The sequence below is a fragment of the Haliaeetus albicilla genome, chromosome 7, assembly GCF_947461875.1.
Source record: "Haliaeetus albicilla chromosome 7, bHalAlb1.1, whole genome shotgun sequence".
NCBI classification, from domain to species: Eukaryota; Metazoa; Chordata; class Aves; order Accipitriformes; family Accipitridae; genus Haliaeetus; species Haliaeetus albicilla.
In genome coordinates this window covers 20,689,186-20,709,847 of record NC_091489.1, presented here as the reverse complement: position 1 = coordinate 20,709,847, position 20,662 = coordinate 20,689,186, and the positions used below count along the sequence as shown (strand labels likewise).

At 40.0% G+C, this 20,662-nt stretch overlaps 1 protein-coding gene across 6 annotated transcripts in view; it reads left to right on the top strand.

The window, feature by feature from the left end:
• Positions 1–20,662, top strand: part of ARFGEF3 (ARFGEF family member 3) — a 98,297-nt gene that overhangs the window by 18,365 nt on the left and 59,270 nt on the right. For all 6 annotated transcript variants that reach the window (XM_069787214.1, XM_069787212.1, XM_069787217.1 and 3 more), the window contains exons 4-5: positions 3,624–3,755; positions 19,265–19,333. In XM_069787214.1, coding sequence (XP_069643315.1) covers positions 3,624–3,755; positions 19,265–19,333 — 201 coding nt within the window. The remainder of the gene's footprint in view (positions 1–3,623; positions 3,756–19,264; positions 19,334–20,662) is intronic.

Genomic DNA, 20,662 nt, shown 5'->3' with positions numbered 1-20,662 from the left:
TTTCTGTAACAGTGTTCAGAAGTTAGGATGCAAGTAAAGGCTGGTGATTCTGTAGAAGCTAGAAATGTTCTGCAGATAGGTGGGAGTTCCCAGCTTTAAATGTTGAAATGGAGATGTACTCTTTCTTGTGTATCCCTGGGCTACTTTTACTAAGCCTTGCCACTGCTAAGCATCTTAGAAAATAAACTGAGTCAATCCTTGCTTTTTTCTTTGATTAGAAGAGAGGACTGCAGTGCTTGAAAGATAGAGAGGTTAATAAAGGATCTGGGAGCTGCATTCTCTATGTATGGGCACTTGTACACTGAAAACAGTAGGAGTAGCATCTGATTTGGAAGTTTATGAAATTGCAGAAGAAAACAACAGAGCAGCACAAGCAACAAAAAGACTCTCTTGGGTTTGACAGTATAAAAACTAAAGCAGTTTACCCTTCTTTTAATTGGACAAATGAGTACATATCAGTAAATACTTATCACTAGGGGGATGCTAGTTGTGGAAAAGGCTCATACACTGCTGGGGCATAAAATGCATGCCACCAATTTCCAAAAAGAAATTTCTCCCTCACAGGCCAAGCCTGAAGTTGTTTTGGGAGTATAAGGATGTAAGTGGATCATTCAAATTCACTTAATTCAGTATGTGAGGTGTCAGGCATTTGGTCAGAGAGTGCCCAATATTGGGGCACAACATGGAGGCTCTGGCTAAGGAAAAAAGGTACTTTCTGAAGGGTTCCTGTAACTGTTGGGCTCTGTCAGAAGACATGTATCACCTTCTTGCGGCGTAGTACTCTGGTCCCACTCTGAGATCCTGTGCCCTGTGTTTCAGATATATGAGAGGTGGCAGGGGGGTTGCTTTTAAAGTGAAAGCAGCAGTAAACAGTGGGACTTGAACATACGTCTGCTCTTCTACTGGTGTAGGTATGCCAGTTAGAAGAACATTGTAGAGTGATGATCAACCAGGAATAGTGGAGGAATTATGAATGGCCCACTCTCCAGTGTATTATAACTTCCTTGGGAACACTCAGTGAAGATAAATTTTATCTTTTTACTCTTCTAACTTGCTGCACGTACACTTGAGTTCTGCAAGAAATGGAATTGCAAAGTTGCAGATTTGCAGCCTGCTACCTTAAATAAGAGTGTTACCTCCTATCTAGAAGCCTAAAAAGGTAATCCAGGCAACAATACAGTCCTTCATCTGCATTTATGATATGTGAAATTTTATGAAGGACAAAAAGGAAACCACACAACTGATGCTATGGAAGTAGGTTAAAAAATAGGAAAAAGTAAAAAATGAGGTGAAGTACAACTTGAATTTACTAAAAGTAGGTCACAGGATCACATGATGGTGGAGGTTAGCAGGGACCTCTGGAAGTCATCTGGTCCAACCCCGCTACTCAGGTAGGGTCACCTACAGCAGGTTGCCCAGGACCATGTCCAGATGGCTTTTGAATACCTCCAGGGATGGAGACTCCACAGCCTCCCTTGGCAGCCTGTGCCAGTGCTCAGTCACCCTCACAGTAAAGTGTTCCTGATGTTCAGAGAAAACCTCCTGTGTTTCAGTTTGTGCCCATTGCTTCTTGTCCTGTCACTGGGCAATGCTGAAAAGAGCCTGGCTCTGTTCACTTTGCACCCTCCCTTCAGGTACTTATGTACATTGATGAGATCCCCCCCTAAGTGTTCTCTTCTCCAGGCTAAACAGTCCCAGCTCTGTCAGCCTTTCCGCTGAGAGATGCTCCAGTCCCTTCATCATCTTAGTGGCCCTTCCCTGGATTCTCTCCAGTAACTCCATATCTCTCATACCAAACTAAACATTCTCCTTTATATAGAAAAACATATTTTCCTTGTACATTGAGTTAAATCTCATCAGGCTGTGCAGTGCTAAAACACTTGATATACTACTATGTGGGAAATCCTTTAAAATGTTGTTGCGGGTTAACCCTGGCCGGCAGCTCAGCCCTACCCAGCCACTCACTCAGTCCCTCTCAGTGGGATGCAGGAGAGAATCAGAAGGGTAAAAATGAGAAAACTCATGGGCTAAGACAAAGTTTAATAGGGAAGGCAAAGCTGCGTGCGCAAGCAAAAGAATATAAGGAATTCATTCACTACTTTGCATTGGCAGGCAGGTGTTTAGCCATCTCCAGGAAAGCAGGGCACCATCATGTGTAATGGTTACTTCGGAAGACAAATGCCTTAACTCTAAATGTCCCCGTCCTTCCCCTTCTTCCTTCTTTCCCCAGCTTTTGTTGCTGAGCACGGTGTCATATGGTATGGGATATCCCTTTGGTCAGTTGGGTAAGCCATCCCAGCTTTCTCCCCTGCCAATCTCTTGTGCACCCCCAGCCTACTTGCTGGGGGGCCAGTGTAAGAAATGGAAGGCCTTGATGCTGTGTAAGCTCTGCTCAGCAATAGCCAAAACATGAGTGTGTTATCAATGCTGTTTTGGTCACAAATCCAAAATACAGCACCCTATGAGCTCCTATGAAGAAAGTTAACTGTGTCCCAGCCAAAACCAGTACAAGTGTACAAAATAAGAAGTAGGAACGAACCAGTGAAATGTGCTACAGAGCTGAAGCTGGGAAGGAACATCAGTACAGAAGCAGAATGTACAGGGCGAAGTGGGCTGCTCAATGTCTGCACTGGGACAGAGCAAGGTTGTGTTCCTGGGAACTAAGACAAGGTAGTTTTGCTCTGTCATGGGAGGTTCTAAGAAGACTGGGGCTGGGAGAAGACTTGAGTGGGTACATCTATTGCAGGATGCCTGCCACTAATAAGAGGCACCCATGAGGGTGGTTATAGACTAAATGGAAGAGGCATTTCTAGCAGAACTCTGAGGAAATAGTGCCACTGGCCATGTTGGAAGATACTGGCTCAAATACTGGCTTTTTCCAGGCAAAGGAAATCTGATCAGTCTAAAACATTCAGTCTGAAGTTCAGTCAATTTGTATTGAAGCACTCCTATATATGTTTGTGGTCCTCATGCCAGTCACTTGCTAACAGTACTCTGCCTTCTGAGGACTTGCTTGCATCCATTATTAGTCAACTTCTGAATGACACAAAACACATCTTGTCAGTGATCAGAAGTGCCACCTCCACAGTGCTTGTGCTCTGTGCCTTATTGGAGTGAGTGGGATGATGACTGACTCTGTCTCCTGCTGTGCAGGGTATCCGATAGCACTAGTTTGAGGCCAGGATACTAGCCTGAGTTGTTGTTGGGGGGGGGGGGGGGTTGGTGGTGTTTTTTGGGTTGGGGTGATGCGAGGGTTCCACCCTCTCCCTGCTTCTAAAACCTTGATAGGTTTTGCTGAGGGCATTACTTGGAGTGGTTTATGATCTCTTGCGTCAATTACTGATGTGTGCTTTCTTTTGGACACTGGAGAAGTGGGGTGGGGAGAGAAGATACTGGAATGGCACCTGATTCAAAAGGTATTAACTGTCCCCTCATTGTGGCACAGATCTTCCAGTTTTGCTGTATTTTCATATTTTATATTATTGGATCAATTTGAAATTTGTACATAGAAAACCTAGTCACCGTAGTACCAAACACTAATAGGTTTAGGTGTCGTAGTTTACAGCAGAATTGGGCAGAGGCAGTTTTGTCTCAACCTGTACGTTGCCGTTTTCTCTCTGCAGAAGCTGCTGTCTGATGAGAGGTTTGTATCCGTGGAAACAGACTCAGATGAGAAACAGTTGCTTAATCAGATGCTGAATGCTGTCAAAGTGACTCCTTCGCTCAATGAAGACCTGCAGGTTGAAGTGATGAAGGTTAGTGTTTCACACACGTCAGTGCTTGCAGCGGAGGCTGCATGACTGAATGCTGGGGTTAGCAAACAAATTAGCTGTTGCCTTGGAAATCTTGACCTTAAGACAGTATTTGATTCCCTCCTTCCTGCTGGCAGATGTCAGTTGTTTTCATTTCTACTTGGTTTGTGTTGCCCTGGGTTAAATAGGAGATAGTTTATATTAAGAGTCAGTGCACTGGTGGTCCCAGTTTTAGCAACCTGAAACAGGACAATCAATTCACTCCATGGAAGTTCACAGATAAAAATGATTTGTAGATTTGGAAGTTTGTGTTTGATATTGAGCTTTAGTGCTCGTGACATGGGCTGTGCAGGTTTGTAATTTTGAATTGTGTGTGCATAGGTGCTTTCTAGTTTATTAGCTATATGTTGTCTTTGTAAAATGCTAATGATGGAACATGATTTGTTTAGGCACCAAAATGTTCCTGGGCTCATGCATAAGGGAAATTATTGTTTTGTCTACTCAGCAAAAACTTCCATTTCTAGAAATGCTTTAGCATTCTCCTGTGTGTGTAAGGAAGCTCAGCTGCCGGGAGGTGCTATCAAATTTCCTTGCCCTGTCATTGTGTTGGTTGTATGACTTGCCAGTACTGCCATAAAAAAGCGACTTCTAATATCTGTATTATTTGTGTGAAGCAACATGGTAGTGGATAGTTCTCAGATGTTTGGGTGTAAACTTTGTACTACAGGGTTTGTTGTGCTATAGCTGATCATTGGTCGAAACTATTTTGGAACAAACCTGGTGGTCTTTTTTGCATGTTCACTATACCTAGTAGTACTGATTGGTATATTTGCATCTAGTACTTGACTGTCCTTTACTTCTAAGTGCATGGATTAGGTATTGTATTTCTTACATGTGACATCCTTGTTCTAATGCATGTATGTTATCCACTCTGAAACTGCTCTGTACTAGCTGTACTCTTTGCCACTGACGATGACTACCTGGGTGCAATATGCAGTGTCAGAACGTGCAGGAGGGTAAGCCTAGCAACAGAAAAAAGGGAGGAGTATTTGCATGCACTGTTACCTGTTTTATGGGAGCAGGCTTCTGCCCACATACAGGCGTAACTGGTGACATCCAGGTCTGCATTCCTAACCCAGAATGCCTCTTTCCTGCCTCTTTTGTCTCTGCAATGGGAAGGAGGAAGAGTTAAGTAACACTACTGAACCAGCAGGGCTCTCTTGGTATGCAGTAATTTTTTTGCAAGTCACTTTTTTACCTTCTTGGGTGTTGCAGATTCAGAATCTGCATGCGCACTGTTTCTGTGAAAGCTATAACATGCATCTGTGATGCATTGTCCCCAGCTGAGAAGAATGTGAGCACTGTATTTTACTACAGTTATGAGTGAATATCTTCTCAAGTTGTCTTGATACATGAGAAGAAAAAAAAAAACCCAACCCCAGAACACCAAACCACATAAAACCCAAGCCAAAACCTAAGATTTTATGTATGTACACTAAAAAAAAAAAAAAAAAAAAAAAAAAAGTTCAGTCCCAGTTTAATCACAAAAGGGAAAGGGGAACATCGTCTTTGTTCATTCCACTGAGTGAAATTTTGATGTACAAATCCTTTTCTGGCTAGAAGCACAGCAAAATGCATGTGTGATAAAAATCAGGCTACATCTTTACATCCTGAGAACAAAGCAAAACTTCTATTTTGATTTAAATATTTCAATAGACTAGAGGACCAAAACATGCTGTAATCAGGGCAGTTGAAACTCAGAGGCATTAAATCTGTGCCTTGCTTAAAAGTCAAATCAAGTAGAGATCTTTTTACATTGTACTTGAAGGTTACAGATGCCATTGCAACACTTGAAAATGTTGTAGCTAACCCAGGCCTGACTGAATGGCTAAAGCCTTCAGGGGTTTTTCAAGCAGCTGGTCTCAGCAATGTGTTTACATCCCTGGATCTGCTAAAATGTGTCCTCAAGGCAGCATATGATTGTACATTAGACTGTGTTATATCATCCAGAGGAGATTAAATACATCTTTATCCAGTGCAGATATTAGACGTTCCTGAGAGTGAGCAGGTTTGCATGAAACTGGGTCAGCAGTGATACTGGACTGGTTCTTTGTGACTTGCTGCACAGTTGCACTAGTCTCGAAGGTATTAAGAATGCAACCATCAAAGATTACACAAAAGCTTTTAGTCATGTAAAATAGATGTGAAAATAGAGGTGCAGGAGTACAGACTTCACTGTAAGTTGCAGGCATGTAAACTCCTAAATCACTTAAATGTGTTTGGTTTGTTTTGTTTAAATCCTATCCAGAATATCTCCTGTTGTTCCCAATAAGTGTACACCAGAAATTCACACTTCACGTATTATCCAAAACAAATGTTTTGAATATTTATTTTGATGTTTGTTGTCATCCACCTGTATTGCAGATGCAAGTGTGAAGGGATTTGATTAGCTGAGGAGAGCATTCTGTAAAGCTTTTTACGCTCGGGTGCCTGCAAGTTGGAATTGGCACTGAAAGGAAGAACACAGGAGAGTGTCATAAGTGCAGTTTATGCAAGTGCCTTGCTTGATACGCCTTTGGAACCTGTCAATATTATTGTGAAGGGACAGCATTAGACAGGAATGGAATAGAGTAACTGTAATGGTTGCTGTAAAAAAAATGGAGAGGAGTGCTAGCTGGACCTCTTCTGGCACTGAAAAAAACCAAGCAGTTGGGGCCACTGTTGTAAAAGTGGAACGGCACTCACTAATTTATGGCTGGGTACCAAATCCTCCTTATTTTTAAGGGTGGTTGTTGTGGCATGCTCTACAGATTCCCAGGTTGGACCATCATAAAAACAGCCTGCTGACAGTGTTCAGACTTAAGGGCCAGGGCTGGGGACTGTGCTGGAGTGCATCCTAGGCAGCCGGGGAAGATTTATACTGCCCAAATGCAGCTGTAAAGATGAACTCAAAGCCTTCCTCTCTCACAATACCTCTCTCCTCTGTGCTAGGTGAGGTACCTCTTATCCTTTTCATAAACTTTGATTTAAAGTGGAATTTTACTTGTTGTAATAAGCAAATATTAAACTAAACTCCAGGCTAGGGATTGCTGCCAGTATCTCTAGTTCTTCTGAACAGTTGTGGATTACACCTTTCTCTTAGATGTTTCATGTAGAGTGATTATGTGGGGAAATTCCTCCCTTGAGTTTCCAGAGTAGACTCTGAAGTCCTTGTTTATCCTTTTGCAGGACACCCTTATTATTACTAAGCACTGGGTAATTCTTACATCAACAGCAGTTTTGTGCCCAAAAGAAGGCAGTGGACTTTTCGGTGAGGAAGGGGAAAAGACTATGGTTTCTCTGTGACGTGAATGGGCACCTATAACAAACACAGGTGTACTAACATTTGATTTCCCACATAGTAGAGCAAGCTGTCTGGGGTGTATAAATTTTGCATTTAGACTTGCATGTTATTTAACTGCTGAGCCTAGTATTTCTTTAGAATATCTCAATGATTGTGCTGTCTGTTTATTCTCTGTACCTCTGATACATTTTTATGACAGAGGTTTATTAGTATTTTTACACTGGGGACTGAACTGAGGTTATTTAGGTACTTTAAATCATATTAAAAGATACTGAGAAACCAGGTAATCCGGAAAGTGTGACTAGAGGGAGCAGTGTATCTGACACAAGGCCACTTTAGCATTTACCTTTGCTGTTGCCATGATACTTTGCTATCACACTGAAAAGCCTTCTAATACATATATTATCACTTTGTGGTTTTCCTATGCTCAGTTGGCTGTATCAAGGAAATGGAAAATCACACAATCATATAGTGCCTTGATTGTCAATCTTCTTGTAATACATCAATAGCTTAATTGCCATTTCAGATGAAATAATCTAAATATTTTTACTTGTATATTTTCTTTACAATGTTCATGTGAGTTGGGAAGGAAGAGCTATATTGATCACTAATCAAATTCAGTGCTTTATCAGTGAGGCACCAAAGTGACTCACTGCTCTATTTATACAGTTGCAGATGCACAGAAAAAATAGGGGGCAGTGATTCAACACTTACCTTAGATGAACACAGTCATGCAATATGGCTCGCCCAGAAGTGGGAAGAATTTTGCTGTGTGACATGGGCCCATGTTATAATTGAATGAAATGCAAGAGTGTATCTCATGTTGAGGAGTAGGGACATTTTGTTGACGTTAAGCACTAGACTAACAAGCAAATAGATAGTCTGCAGCAGAAAGGGGACATGTTCTGGATTGAAGATGAGTATCAGGGGTTTGGATTTGGTTGTGGAGTAGGGGGATCCCGATTTTTCTTTTTTCTTTTTTCTTGGTTTGATGCTTTTAAATTCTGGCTTCAGATGTTTTTAAAATGGCTGAAATACTTCTGCTTCATGCAATTAGACCTTTGCTTGCAGGAACACATATAGTATTAACAAAAGCACTATCAGATATGGTCATATCAGCAGTGGAAAAGGAAGTTAATCTGTAGCTGAGCCTCTGGATTGAGGTCCCCTCCAGCCTCAATGATTTTTTTTTTCTTTTCTTTCTGTCTTTGATTTTTTGCTAATTTTTCATCTGTAACCTTGACCCTAAAATCCAGTTCCTCCAGGAAAGGCTCCTGGAAGAACTGGAATTCAGCTTTGAACATAACTGTGGTGTCAAAGCAGGTGAAACCAAATACAAAGAAAGTGGGTAGGGTGGAAAGAATCCAAAACAGCAAGATTAGTTTGTTTTGGTTTTGTTGTTTGTTTTGGTTTTTTTCCTTCTCACTAATGTTATGGTGACTTTCATTTATAAGTTGACAACCTTCTTAATAATACAGTACCTCTCTATCTAACTGTGATAACATTATTCTCAAACTTAAAAAAAAAGGGGGGTGTTAATGAATAATTGCAAATTACTAGGTGAGTCCTCACTCAGAAGTAAGCTCTCCAGATAAACTGGATACACTGTAGTGTAATGGGTACTGACAGTAAACAAGTTGTTTTTAAAAGGCATGATTCATCATTTAAAATTTCCCTTTTTACTGCCTCCTTTTGTTTTCTTCAGTCACAGATAAAGCAGTCATGTAATCCAGTGCATGTCAGTTCAGACTGTGCCCAGATTTCCCAAGAAATTTACAGCTAGCAAGACAGAAATTTTCAAGCAAGAATGAGAATAATTACCTTTTATGAAGGAAACTCAGTTTTCTGATTTGATATCTTTTTAAATATTTGGTCTTTATTTCACTATTCTAATTAATGGTGCTATGATATGCTGGACATGTTACGAATATATATTTTGTTTCTGTCAGTCGAGCTTCCAAGCTTTGTTTCTTATTACCTCTGAGAAGACTTCACACAGTATTTATGGCTATTCTACTTGTGTTTTTTTAAATAGACTTGAGCAGTTTCTGGAACCAAAAAATAGTCTTCCAAAGTGGCTTGAGAGAGAGAAGACTTCTAATTCCTATTGTTTACCTATTGTCCATAGTGAATAGCTATTTCATTTAGGAAGATTAGTTTATTCCCAGTGACTCCAATTTGCATTTGTTAGTGGATTAGGTGTACTGCTTGCTGATGGGCAAAATTTTTATCGTTTTCTTCTGTAGGCTTTCAGTGAGTAGTCAGCCAGAATTCTTTTTAATCTGTGAATGAGGTTTAATGAACCCTTGCGAAATCTGCTGTGTGAAGGCAATCTTTTCTCTTTGTCTCTTCGTCTCTTCACTGATCCATTAATACAGCATTTGGGAACTCTCCAGTAATAATACTAGCCAGCTCTTTTTGTGATTTTGGTTCTCATTTTGGATATATTCAGAACTGAACTATGAATTAGATTTTTGTGGTAAAACTTAGCTTGTGTACGGACAGGCAGAATGGAACAAATAGCTCTGCCTCTGAAATACTGTCTTTAGGTTGGGTATTTGTAAATGTTCTTTTCAAGATTGCTACCATAATGGTTTAAAGATGCAAAGTGATTCTTCAAGTACTAACAGCCATCTCCTAGTCTTTATTAATTTTTTTCTGTAATAACTGATTTAATTGATAGGCCCCCAGTTACGGTGTCAAATTGAGGAGGTCACTATTGAAGACCCACAAAGAGTAGTAGAAAGTTTGGGGACAAATTTTTCTTTGTTCTTAGTTTTTTAACAATCATCGTTCATCTGTTTTAGGTTCTACATAATCATGTTGTTATAGGTTCAGGGAGATAGTCCTGATCTAATGCACATACTGGATTAAGCTGGATTGTGCTTGAGCAACCAAGCAAAACTTATTGCTAACTTTTCCAAAAAACTTGGCAGGAACTTCATCACCATTGAACAGGAAGCCTAACTTTTTTCTTTTTCTGAGACGTGGAGGGTTTGATGGGGAGCTAGTTATTTTTTTTCTTTTGCCCTCCATGACAGAGGACAAATTATATGTATTTGAAAAGTAGTTCTAAACTGTTTGATCCAAAATGTTGGCAGAACACAACTGTAAAATCCCAGCCGCCATGGATGATTATATTCTGAACCTTTTTCTTGAATACCAGTAAATGAGCTGATCACTGTAATATATACTCACAAATATATATATATATATCTTCTCATTGTTTCAAGATTAATGTTTATGAAATGTATCTTTCCATATACAACTTTGTTATGCTTAATAGAATATAATTTGCAACTGTTCCGCTTTGTCTCGAACTGTAAAGTTAAATGGCGGAGGAAGCTGGACTGAAACAACTTGGATTTAAAGGTATATGTAAACTATGTTATTCCCTGTGCTGCCTCTTTGAGGCAAGGCATGTGTAATAGTTTTATATAAGAGTAAAAAGAGTGATTTCACTGCCTATTAAAAATAAGAATTCATTGGTGCAACAGTAAAATTGTAACTGGTGAATGGAGATGGAGAAGAGAGACTGCCATTATCAGGGTGAGAATCAGCAACCCAACTGCTGATACTTGCTGTTAATCTACATATTTTAATTAATATATAATTTTGGAATAAGAGATTTTTTTTCCCCCCTCAATATATTTTATGCACTGCATTATTGCAAACATTTTTCAACATCACTTGCAATATAAATTGAAGTCCAGTCTCTTTCTGAAGGATTACGTTTCAAATAAAGTGAAAAATAAAACCATTATTCAACTTTATTTGCATGCTTTAATCCAGAACTGGTTTAAAATTTATATTAATAAGAAAAAGTTAATGAAATGCTGAAAATTCGTAGAAGAAAGTTTCACCTGAATGTGTTCATTAATGCTTGTAGCAGTGGTCCCTGATGTGAGCTGTCTTAAGCAATAACTGATTTTTGTCCAGTCCATAATTCAGAGACATGTTAGCAGTCTGCAGTGTTAAAGAGGGGAGTCCGTAAAGACTTGCACAATGTCATGCAAATAAGATTCTTTTCTAAGATCAGTCCTGCCCAGGAATGCTAGCTAGAGTTCTTAGCACTTCCTCTGCTTAGCCTTTTCATAAGTTAAATTGTTGTAATGTAGGCCAACTACAAATCCAGACTCTCTTGGGTTTACTTTTCTCTCTTTTTTTTTTTTTTTTTTGTCTGGTTACTTTTTAAAGTCATTTTATTTGTGTGCTTAGTTATAAGTAATCAGGTTAATTCCAGTGGATTGAGTGACCTACCTTGCATGTTTTAAGATAAGCTCATTCTTGCCCAAGTTAATTAGAACTATGGTAAATGCCTAGCACTAATAATTAAGATTGTGATTAAAGAACTCCCCTGGTTCTTAGGTGCCCGGCCATTGTAGCAGAAACGGCAGTCTTGAATTAAATACCTGAGCTTTCTCCTTAATGGGTACAAAAGAATGAGAATGGTAATGGCCTGAATGTGGCCAAATGGATACTGGATGGGAGCTGCCTAAAGCAGTCAGTAGTGAATGCAGTATCTCAAAATTCCAGCCTCTTTCCAGGGTGTGTGGCTCTTCCTCAGTACCTTTCTGTGCTTGGATTCATAGCCCTGAACCAACCTCTGTGGGTCTGGGCAGCTGTCTGGCTTTAAAAATCTAAGCAGAGGGTTGGTTCTGTCTCTTAAAAGGTTTGCAGGATAGAAAAGTAGGCTTAGTTTCTTGCCTGCAGAAATTCTACTGCAAAAATTTTAGTTTTGTCAGTGCTCCCTCAGCTGTGAGGTTATGAAGGTGTTTTCAGACAGAGAATGTTTTTTTTCTGTCATGTTGGAACTGCCCCACTTGGTGTGAGACAATCATGGAAAGGGTAAGGGGCAGGATTCCTGTCTTCTGTCCTCAGTGGTCATTCCTGCTGCAATCATGGATGCATGGATGGATGACAGAAGGGTTCCTTATGCCAGGTTAACTCAGCAGTGGGTTTCTTCCCGGGTTTCCTGATGAATGACTGGTCTGTGAGGAGGAAAAAAAAAAAAAATTACCTGTGATACCTTGTGATCATATGCTGTCTTACAGTATACATGCTCAGGAGTAGAGTTAATCGTGCACAAATTTTGCTGTTTATTTAGGATTTTTTGTTATTTTGGAGTGCTTGTGACTGGCATTCTTTTATGCAACAGTCAGATTTTGCAGAAATGAAGAAATGTAAGCAGTGTTGGAGTTTTATCACTGAGCTGTTCTGTGCTGTGCAGCATATGGAAGCAGTGAGTCATTGGGTCGTACCCGTAGGTTTTCCAGTGCCAATGTGGACAGAAGAAAGTCCCTATCTCTGGAAAGTGTATTTTAACACCTGTCTAGTGTGGAAGTACAAGTTCTTACAGACTTTCTTTAGTCTTAGACACATACCAAGAACCTGAAGATTGCTTAACCATGAAGAAAGTAAATTGGAAAGACATTGTATGATCACAAAATCAAATATAGAAACCCTTTAACTTTCATATATTGCCATTTAATCTTTTCCCCGCTGCCAGACATTATTGCTTACTGGAGGTGACAGTGCCAAGTTCTGCCAGCCAACTTGGCCACATAACAGTGGCATGGAAGGGTCACTTGCCATAGCTTTTACACACAATTATACACATACTGCAGATGTGCCACAGATAATGCGCACCCAGCTTAGACCTTCTCTGCTTATGAGCTTCCCATGATGATGGCTGCTGCCATCATAGCTGTTAATACCGTTTGGTCCTGGGGACAGCTGAGGAGAGAACTTGTTTCCCAATAAGCTGTTCTGACATTGCCAGCCAGCTCCTGGGGGTCCTCTTCCCTAGAGCTCCTCGTGTAACTCTTGTGAGGGAGGAAAAAGATATGGAAGCTTCATGTGGTGTAGTGGTAGATGTTGCAACCACAAAACCAGCTTATCTGGCTTTTTAGTATCTCTTTCCTGGATGCAGGTCAGGAGATGGTCTGGGATAGGGTGAAATCCTCTGGCAGGCTGGACAGCCTGTGGGACGCTACTTCTTAGGTTGTCTCCAGGCTATCATCTTGCCAATTAATCTAGTGACTTGAAACAGTAATTTTAAGTTAGCTGTTGTAAAGTACGTTGCTACACAGAAAGTTCCCTTGATGTAGTTTTGGTGGAACTTTGTATGCATCTGAGGCTAAGGGAGTTGTCTTCCCTCTCCCCTGTCCAAAAAATTCCCTCGTTGTCAAGAATAAGTGTAAGAATTTTCCATCCAGGGGATATACTAGTTCTTTTTTCCTTGACAGCTCTTGGGTTTACTTTACACCCATGCGTTGACATCCTTTCTGAGCATTCTGGTAGTGGATGCATGTAACTTCATTTTTATTTGAGAACTCTTTAAACTTTTTGTTGGTATTTTTCAGTTTTGGTATTTGTCCTTTTTCAGTTTTGTTTTACTCTGATATATATCTTCTAATTCATAAAGTAATGCAGTGTACCTAAATAGGCTGTAACCTGTGAAGGGGAAAATGCCATCCTAGCAGTGCTAGTCAGCCTTTTTTTTAATCTCCCTTGCCTTTAAGTGTTATAATTCTAAAGATAAAAACCCCTGTCAGAGCCATTAAGAAAACCTGTTAAATATCTATTAAGCAATTTCTTTAAATAGTTTCCCTTCTACCACTGTACTACATAAGCAGAAGTTTCACTTGGTTTCATACCACCATAAATGGTGTTAAGTGGTACTTCTGTTTTAGTCTAGTGAACTAATGGGCATTGTCTTCTGGGAGCATTCAGCACGTCACACTCATAATGCGTGAGGTTCTTCTATACCAGATACAGTCCTTTAGTTTGAAGCCCTGGTGCACTCATAATGCTGAGCACCAGTTGCTGCTGTGATAGCAAGGCATTTTGTGGGTTTACTGATTCACGGGAGACACTGTCTCCTTTCCTTCTATAATTAAAATGTGCTGTTTTGTACAGTGATACATGGTGACACAATGTACATGAGTTTATTAATGCACTTTGTTTCTCTTGCCTTTGTTTTCCTTCAAGGCCAAAGAGTGTGACATGAGCAGGTTACTAGTTACTCTGCCAAATAGGAGGACACCTCTTGTCCAAACTATTTTGTAGAAATGCTCGATGACTGCCTTCGATGTCAGATTACTGAATGAGATAAATGGTTGTTCTGCCTTGCCTTCTGGCTGGGTTTTTCCTCCTGGGGGGAGAACTTAAGAATCATTCAAGCATACATTGCATCCAAATTTACAAACCTACAAGTAAAGTAAGTCAGGAAAGGTTTCCTTTACGAATCACACAAAGGGATTAGAGGTGGCTGTGAAATTCAGCACTCTAAGGACTAAAGTGTCTACGTGCATCCCAACTAGGAGAAACATGAATGTTCAGAGGATTTTGCCAATGGGACTTTGAGTGCTGGAATAGAAAAAGGATAGCAGTAGTGTATGGATGTTGGTGGACTTGGCACTTAAATGCAGTGAAGTGCTGAAGCATCCTCAGGTGATGACAAATTACAGTTGCTTTAAAGTTTTGTACCTTTTCCCTCTTTCTCCATCTTGGGGATACTACTTGCTTTCTTACACATCTCCTTTATTTGATGTGACTCCACCATAAGGTCTTCAATGTGAGAATTACCTTTTACTACAAATACGTGCTAAGCACTTGGGGAACTTGGCTAGCCACACTTAGCAGTCTTACAATCTTAAAATGTTCCCTCTTTTTGTCCTCTTCAAGACACCTCTCTTAAAATATGGGATGACATTGTAATGTCAGTTTAATTACAATGCCATTCAAATCCTGTACATTTTGTGTCAGTTGACCTTCATTATATCATCAGAATCACCTTTTTTGTTTGTTTCTACTTATTGTGAAAACCTTCTGTGCATGTGCTCTTATACTACAGTTGGTACCCTGGGAATCCAGGGAGTAGGAATTGTATTTCTTGTTCCATGACAGTCAGAGCTTCAACAGTAATTAAAATGAATACTTTCATTATGGATAAGCCATTTATGGAAATGTGATCTTATCCAGGCGTTTGCAAGATAATGCAAGCCAATTAAAACACCCTGGAGGTTGTGTGACTTTGCAACTATCTCTACAGTCATGTAAATTCCTTCTTTAAACAAAAAAAAAAGGAAAAAAAAAAAGGGGAAAAAAGTGTGTTTTAGAGTCCATACTAATCAAGATCTCATCACAGTAACACACAATAAAAGCTGATTTTCAATTTTGTTTTGTACTGAAGATTTTACTAGGAGTTGCTCTGCAGTTTTGTTTCTACTTCCACTACCAGTGGTTGCAAAACCAAAATGTCATTGCCCAAGAAAACCTATCTTTTCTTTAATTTTTTTAAATACAGACTGCTTGAGTTAGTGTCATGAGTAGTTAAGCAGCCTATGGGATATACTGTCTTGGAGACTCAGTGTTTTTAGTGGATCTGAATGACTAGGTTTGTTTTTGTTTGGTTGGTTTTAATCCCATTTTTCATCCAGTAATCTAAGAGAGAAGCCTGCTGTCTTCCTGTTTGTTCCACGTAAATGGGAAGACACGCAAGTTGAGTGTCTGGAGCATCGCCAAGACTGTAAATGAGCCCTGCAGCAGTGCTGATGGAAATCATAGCTGAGAGCAGTCTTGTGTATTGATCAGAGACCATCTTTCAGATCTCACAAGTGATTTGTGAGGGAAGATGGTAGCAAGTGGAGTAAGCCAAGAATATACTGGCTGATAACTTGTAATGCTTCTGTCATTTGATCACATCAGATCATATGCCCTTTCTCTAGCTAGGAGGTTCCCAGATCTCATTTTGTACAAAGAGTAGCAGTCAAAACTTAGCAGTCTTTTTGCTGAAATTCCCTGTTGCTTCATAGGAAGGTTTTCATCATCACTTCCTTACTGCACTTGATATCTGACTTTTCTGTCATTCACCTGTTACAAGCAGGTTATTGGCACTTGTGACAGAAAGGGTTAGGCATGTAACTTTTGTGCTAACTTTTCACAGTTCAGCTCTATAAAGGTAGGAAATAAAAAAAGAAAAAAAAAAAAAAGGAGGGAGAGGCAGAAGAGATTTTGAAGAGCAAGGTCCTATAAGAATGCCAAAACTGGTGTGTACTTCCATGTATTGTAGTATATGGCTTCCAGGTTTTGATCTGTGGAAAGCACTAGGTATTAACAAACTGTACCAAGCCAAGATAAGCAAACAATTATATGAAGGAAACAAGGTTTTACAAGTAGGGAAAATCAGGACATGCAAACCACTGAAGAAGATTAGTCATGGGCCTAGCTGTCCCTCTTGGCTCTTAGCATAATAAGAAGAGATTTGTCAGTGGGAGGTGACAGTTGTCTGTCTCTGGGTTTATGAACTGTGCGCTGTACCTGTGTTTTACACAGCAGTGTCTGCAGAATACAAATCACAGTTTTTCCTTAAATACTGCATATATTTTTTAGCCAGCTGCTGAGCTCTCACAACTATTAGAAATGTCAAAATTTCAGAGTTGTTAACATCTGAGAAAGTGAGGCGCAACAGCTGGCTGCGAGGCTGGCCAATAGTTTAGAATTCACTTAGTGCCAAACAAAATTGTTCAGTTTTGAAGTTTTAAATTTTGGAGGTATGGACTGAGCAGCAGATGGAAATAACAGCCCTTATAACTTACATACTTATTAACCAAATGAGATTATTGAGGGTTTTTATAACTGATCATTTACTTTTCAGCTATTCTGTAGGATTTGCTCTGTGGACAGGAAAAAAGGTATCACTGGTACTTGTCCATGTGCCAGCAAATGCAATGGATTGCAGAGAAATTTGCAGAGCTCATATCAAGAAATACAAAGTACAATATTCTTAATCATTTGTAATTAGAATTAGATTTCCCTCTCTGGCAAGTTCAGGTGCTCCGTAGCTTGTATCTCTCCTCGTAATACTGAGGTAGGTTGTGTAACACATAAGATGAGAACATCCACTTTGCCCATTTCACGGAAAAGGGAAACTATGAAGAAGAAACTTGGCTCAGAAACTTTGCTTTGCTCTGAAGGTAAATGCTAAATATCTGAAAAAGAGATTATGGTCCAGGACTATTGTACTTCAGAAGAGTAGCATGTCCTTTTCTGTTCTTACTACCTCTAGTATTTATCCACATTACTCAGCTTCTGTATGAAGGACTGAGTAAGAGTCAAGGCAAAATAACATATATAGGCAAATGTAAAATTGCCATTACATAATGGTTTTCTTGGAACACTTTTAATAGTAAAAGCATCTCCTGTAAGAATAGGATTGAGCTCCTGACTGGTATCTTATTTACAAAACAAAGAAGCAAACAACAAAAGGCCCCCCAACTTTGGACTAAGGTGTGACATCCTGTAGTGAAATACAGTTTTTCTGCTGAGAAAAACATTTGTAAAGGTGCAGTGCATTTCAGTGCATAGAAACTTTTCAGTCTGACTCTCAAAATGGAAAGAAGGTTATTTATGTCCTTCTCCAGAAAAATGGGACACTCATCCATGGACAGGCTCTTCTGTCTGTACCTGTAAGAGCAAGTAGCTAATGCTCCAAGCTGCTCTTGTACAGAGAATTCAAATTCTCGTACAGTTATTAAATGCCTGCTTTCCAGTAATGGATTTTTTTCCCCCACCCTGGTGCAACATAACTACAGAGAGGAGTATTCTCCCAAGCAGAGATTCAGCAGTAATTATGAGTGTTCAGTGGCTCCAGCATGCTAAACAATGCTATATTAGAGTCGTCTGCCTCTCTTAACTGGCAGATCAGCATTTTTTTTGTTCTTTATGAAGGCTCTGAGATGCTTCTAGAGATCATCACTACCTAGAGAGAAGATACAGCTTGCACCTGAGAGGTGGTCTAGTTTCCTGCTTCAAGTTGTTACATCATAAATTTTTGCTGTTCCACCATAAGGTGGAAACCGTACAACACAAGAAAAGGTCAGAAAAATATGCTTTACAGGAACCAGAGGGCAATAATCTTTCCAAACATGCATCCCTTTGCCTCCTTTTTGTGTTTAACTTGCAATCTCTGATCAGACACACTGTGACAAAGTTGTTTGTTTTGCATTCTAGGCTAAGGAGATTACCCCAGGGTGTTGTGCATTAGTAGCTGTCACAGAACCTACTCATAAAATAAAAACGTAGTACCACTGAAAAGCATGTAATAAATAAAAGAAATGGTTAACAGCCAGTAATGCTAACTTATCTGATGCCCTGAATTTCATTGTGAAGCAGAGAACAGTAGTTCTTAGGGGCTGAGAAGTTGTAGGGACCAATACATTAGTGTTAATGTGATGGATATTTGCTGGTACACTTATCCCAAGAAACTCATACTATTTCAGATCAAGCCAAGCATAAATTCTGGCACTGAGTGAATTTTATGCTTTGAAGGAGAGAGGACAGTAGCTCAGACTGTCTCAGTCTTCTGTGGGGCAGGATGGATTGGAAAGGAAGGTGAGGAGTAAGGGATGACATCTCCAGACACTAAAGGCATCACACCACAGCATCTTTCACCGTGTTGCCCCACTCGCCTGCCACACTATCCCTGGTAGATCACCTCACATCACATTCCCACTCCCCTTCTCTTCAAAGTAAGGTTTTGGACAGGGCTTTTAGTTCTTATTCCTCCTGCTGAGTTCAAGACAGGACAAGCCTTCCCTCATGAATTGGGGCTTGTGAATTGTTTTTTAGCTGCTCATTATCAAAGGACTATAATACACTTACTGGAAATATCCTAGGCTGGGAAATCCTCGTGTCAAGCAGTAATTGACATCTGGTTTCACATAATATATACGTATCTATGTCACCTAAGTAATAACTTGCATTGCATGCATTTTTTTCCTTCCTCTTTTGTTATACTGATAGAAATGAATGGAAGGACTGATTATAAATCATGCAAAGCTTGTGGTTAAAATATGCGTGGATTCTGGATATCAAGTCCGAGGCCAGAGTTAATCACTGGGTTGTCCTTCCTTCCATGGTCAGATGTAGGAGACAACGTTAAATAATCCATTGGGCTGTACCTCTGGGAGCAACAGTTGCAGCTTCTCAGGAGGAAGCAACTTGAGTGTGCCATCTCCTTTATCCCAGTAGCACGTGGTGCTAAGAAGCATCTGATGTCTGCTCTAAAAATGGAAGGAGCTGTGGCTAAAAGCACATGGGTGGGGAAGGGAGGCAGTAATGGATGCAGCTTAATTTTTTTCCTTCCTCCCTCTTGTGATTCAAGGTCTTGCTCTGTATAACATATACCTCCACATTTGAGCTGAATGGGAGTTCAGTGTTGAAGATTGCTGAGGTAAGTGCCTCTGTTGTACCATTGCTTGTGTCACTTAATGTTTCCCCGCTACCTGGAGTGTGTCTGCCATACATACCCTGAAACCGAACTAGTCCAAATCACAGTCACCATCTTAAGGACTGGTATTACCTTATGTCTAGTGTGAAGAAGTAGTTGCAAGTTGGGCAGGCTTGATGGGCTTGCATGGGAAGGCACTTTTGGAAACTGACAATTGTGTATTACAGTGTTGCACATTTATTACTTCTCTTATTTACTTTACTTTGCCTTTTGCAATAGAAAAATGTCCTTGAGTTCTTTATAAAACAGCACTGTACTGGTTCCTTACCTGGTGCAAGAGCAAAGCTAATGAGAGTTTCCTCAAGAGAGGTGTGTAGGCCACAAAGTGCCATGTTAGCACAAGTGCCACAATGTGCTTTGTTAGCCTTGTGTGTATCTTTTTCCTAATACATTGAAGTAAAAGATTTATTACTCCTCTAGATATATGGTGTAGTTCTGGTGCTGTTAGTCACTCTTCTCCCTTTATTCCATTAGATTTTAGTCTGAATTAAACTGTAAAGGAGCTTTGGCTGTAGAAAAACATACCTGCAGGTCTATTAAGTGAGCCTTTGTAGATGGGTGATATTTTTAGTACAGAGTGTAGCAAGACATGGGGTTGTTTGTTTAGGTTAGAGAGGATGCACGGGAACACTTAATCCTCCTGCACAGCACACACTGTTGTGTGCAGAACATATTATAAAATTATATTGTTAACATGGTATGGGGAGAGCTAATGTCCATGGAGCAATGTAAAGATTATATAGATGTCCTACACTCCAAGTGTATGTAGACATTTAGAGAAGTGTTCCTGCTCAGGTTCTGGTATTTTGGTGGGGGTGGGGGTGGGGGTGGTGGTGGTGTAAAAAAGAAAAATGCCCTGTGAAAATAGTTCACTTTACCTGGAAGTTACAGTATTTTCTAAGTTTAGGAATAAAATTGACCTTGCATTGTCCTATTGGAAGCTGAGAATGGGGTTGTAGGGATAACATGGAACCAAAGAACAGAGCTGCCAGTTTGTAAAAAATGGGTTTTAAAAGGCAGGGGGATAACATAAACAGTTTGTGTATATAACATTTACAGGATAAAAAAAAAAAGTAGTAATCGTTCCAGATGTCCTGCACAGCTTCGACTTTGGTTTCTCTTGTGCTATGTGAGAACATAAGGTATGGCTATTTTTGGAGGTCTTTGTAAGCCCCACCTGTAGCAGCAGCAAGGATGAACTGAATTGGTATTTAGAGCAAACCACAACTTTTTAAGTTTTACTAAACCCTCTTTACGTTGGTGTCCCAAAAT